A 2400-nucleotide genomic window follows, 5' to 3' on the forward strand; every position below is an offset into this window, starting at 1 on the left:
CAGCTTGGCTCATATCGTAGCCTACTGTTCTGTCTTACAGCATACTGTAATATTTCACCGATAATAAGACCAAAATAATATTATTAAAATAAAGAAATGAATACCATGATAACATGTAAATAAGTGTTTATAGATGTAGCAATATAGTTTTAAAAAGAACAATAAACAACAAAGCAATCCAGCTTCCCTGGTCGAAATAGACCGAAATAATAACATTAAAAGAAATACATATAAACCATGATAAGATCTGGTGAATAAATGTTGATTAAAAGAGCGGTTATTGAGCTTAAAATACCAATAATATCAAAGCTGTATACAGCTTCTCTGCAGCAGCCGATTGTGATGTGATCACGAAAGGTGCTTCCCATTGAAATACGTTAAGTTTAAAAAAACGTGCTGAGGATCACGAAAAAAACGAGATAAACATGTCAGTGTACATGAATCAATAGAATCAATCACGTGACCATATCATGAACTGCCGTGAGACTGGGTTGTGTCTCTCTACATACTACTCTCTACAGTTGTCTCTCTACATACTACTATCTACATACTACTCTAATGTTGTCTCTCTTCATACTTCATCATCTTACATCTTACTTTCTCTTAACATGTAACGATATGTTGAATATATGACTAACAATCTTGAATTTAAAGTGATTCCACCACTTTAAAATTTTTATGTTTCTTTAGATCATTTTTAAATGAATTTGTTTTTAACTACCAACAAATTCAAACTATTTTCTGAGCATCAGCTAGACAATCAGTAGCTGGTTTCTTTGACGATGACGTCAGTCTGCTGCTGTGGGCATCCACTGACTCTAAACGTTTAGAAGAAACATAAGCAGAGTTACAGTTCAGTACGGAGTGACTCACAGTATCATTCACACAATGTCACAAACTGTTTGTAGTTTCTCTCCTAACCATTGTGTTGACTTTAAATAAGAGCGGTAACTTGTAAGATGTTTGTCACACATGATTCCTCACTCATTTGTTGACTGTAATAATACTGTTTGTGTTGATGCTTCAGCTGATACATGTTAACATTGTGTTGCACACTTGTAAGAGACAACATATGACATCATAATAATCATACTGTAATACAGTACTTTGAACCAAAAGGAGAATCATGATAAACTCTTCATATGTTTCATATTTCACACTTGCTGCTTACTTTGACACTGAGATGTTTAAATATTTATATTTCTTGCTCATTTTGTCTTTGTATGTTTTCATAGTTTGTGCTAATCTTTTGCTGATTGTGGTTATCTGTATGAACAGGAGCTTACATGAACCTATGTACCTTTTTCTGTGCAGCCTGTTTGTAAATGAACTGTATGGTAGTACAGGGTTGTTTCCATTCCTTCTGGTTCAGATCCTCTCTGACATTCACACTGTTTCTGCTCCCTTCTGTTTCCTGCAGATTTTCTGTTTGTACTCTTATGGAGGTGTAGAATCTTGGACCTTAGTCATCATGTCTTATGACAGATATCTTGCTATCTGTTATCCTCTGCAATATCACATGCATATGACATCTAAGAAGGTTGTTGTGCTTATTGCTGTGACATGGTCTGTTCCATTTTTTGCGGTTTTTGTCACAACATCATTGAGTGCCTCCTTACAGCTGTGTGGGAACATCATTAATAAAGTTTACTGTGACAACTATTACATCATAAAATTGGCCTGCTATGAAACAAGAGTAAATAATGTCTATGAACTCATTGCTGTTTCTCTAACAGTCTGTGTTCCTGTATCTGTAATCTTTTACACTTACATTAAGATCCTTAAAGTGTGTTTTTCTGGTTCTAAACAGACCAGACAGAAAGCTGTCAGTACCTGCACACCTCACCTCGTTTCTCTGCTCAACTTTTTCTTAGGTTCTTTCTTTGAAATATTACAGAGCAGGTTTGATATGAGCAGTGTACCCAACGTGTTACGAATATTGTTGTCATTGTATTTTCTGACGTGCCAACCGATATTTAACCCTGTAATGTACGGCCTCAACATGTCCAAAATACGCATCATGTGTCAAAGTCTGCTTTCAAGTTCTGTGTTGGGAGGTTGCTGTAACTTGTTTCGTTCAGGAACTGGCACGGTATCGGGATCGAACAAATTTTAACAATACCCAGGCCAACTGAAGAGGTACATGAGTCACGACATTAGAATTTAATTTGAAGTTGTCCTTGAAGTGCTTTTTTTAAATTGTTGCTTTGTTTGTTAGGTTTGTATCGTTTTCACCTCATCTGAGAGACATGGTGTAGATGTTTTTGTTGTTAAGTATATTAAGTATTTAGCAGCTAGATGCAAACAACTAAGAGCAAACTAGAAATGCAAAGGAATATGGTCCCTTTGTTAAAGACATTTTAGAGTGAGTAACTGCATTTGTTAAATACATTTTAGAGT

At 35.4% G+C, this 2400-nt stretch overlaps 1 protein-coding gene across 1 annotated transcript; it reads left to right on the plus strand.

Moving 5' to 3' along the window:
- The first annotated feature begins 1126 nt into the window (after positions 1-1126).
- On the plus strand, positions 1127-2116 carry LOC114552992 (olfactory receptor 1-like). The gene has a single exon (XM_028574086.1). It carries the CDS (start codon positions 1127-1129, stop codon positions 2114-2116), a length of 990 nt encoding a protein of 329 aa, XP_028429887.1.
- Positions 2117-2400: the final 284 nt, after the last annotated feature.

The sequence above is a fragment of the Perca flavescens genome, chromosome 3 (genome assembly GCF_004354835.1).
Source record: "Perca flavescens isolate YP-PL-M2 chromosome 3, PFLA_1.0, whole genome shotgun sequence".
NCBI lineage: Eukaryota > Metazoa > Chordata > Actinopteri > Perciformes > Percidae > Perca > Perca flavescens.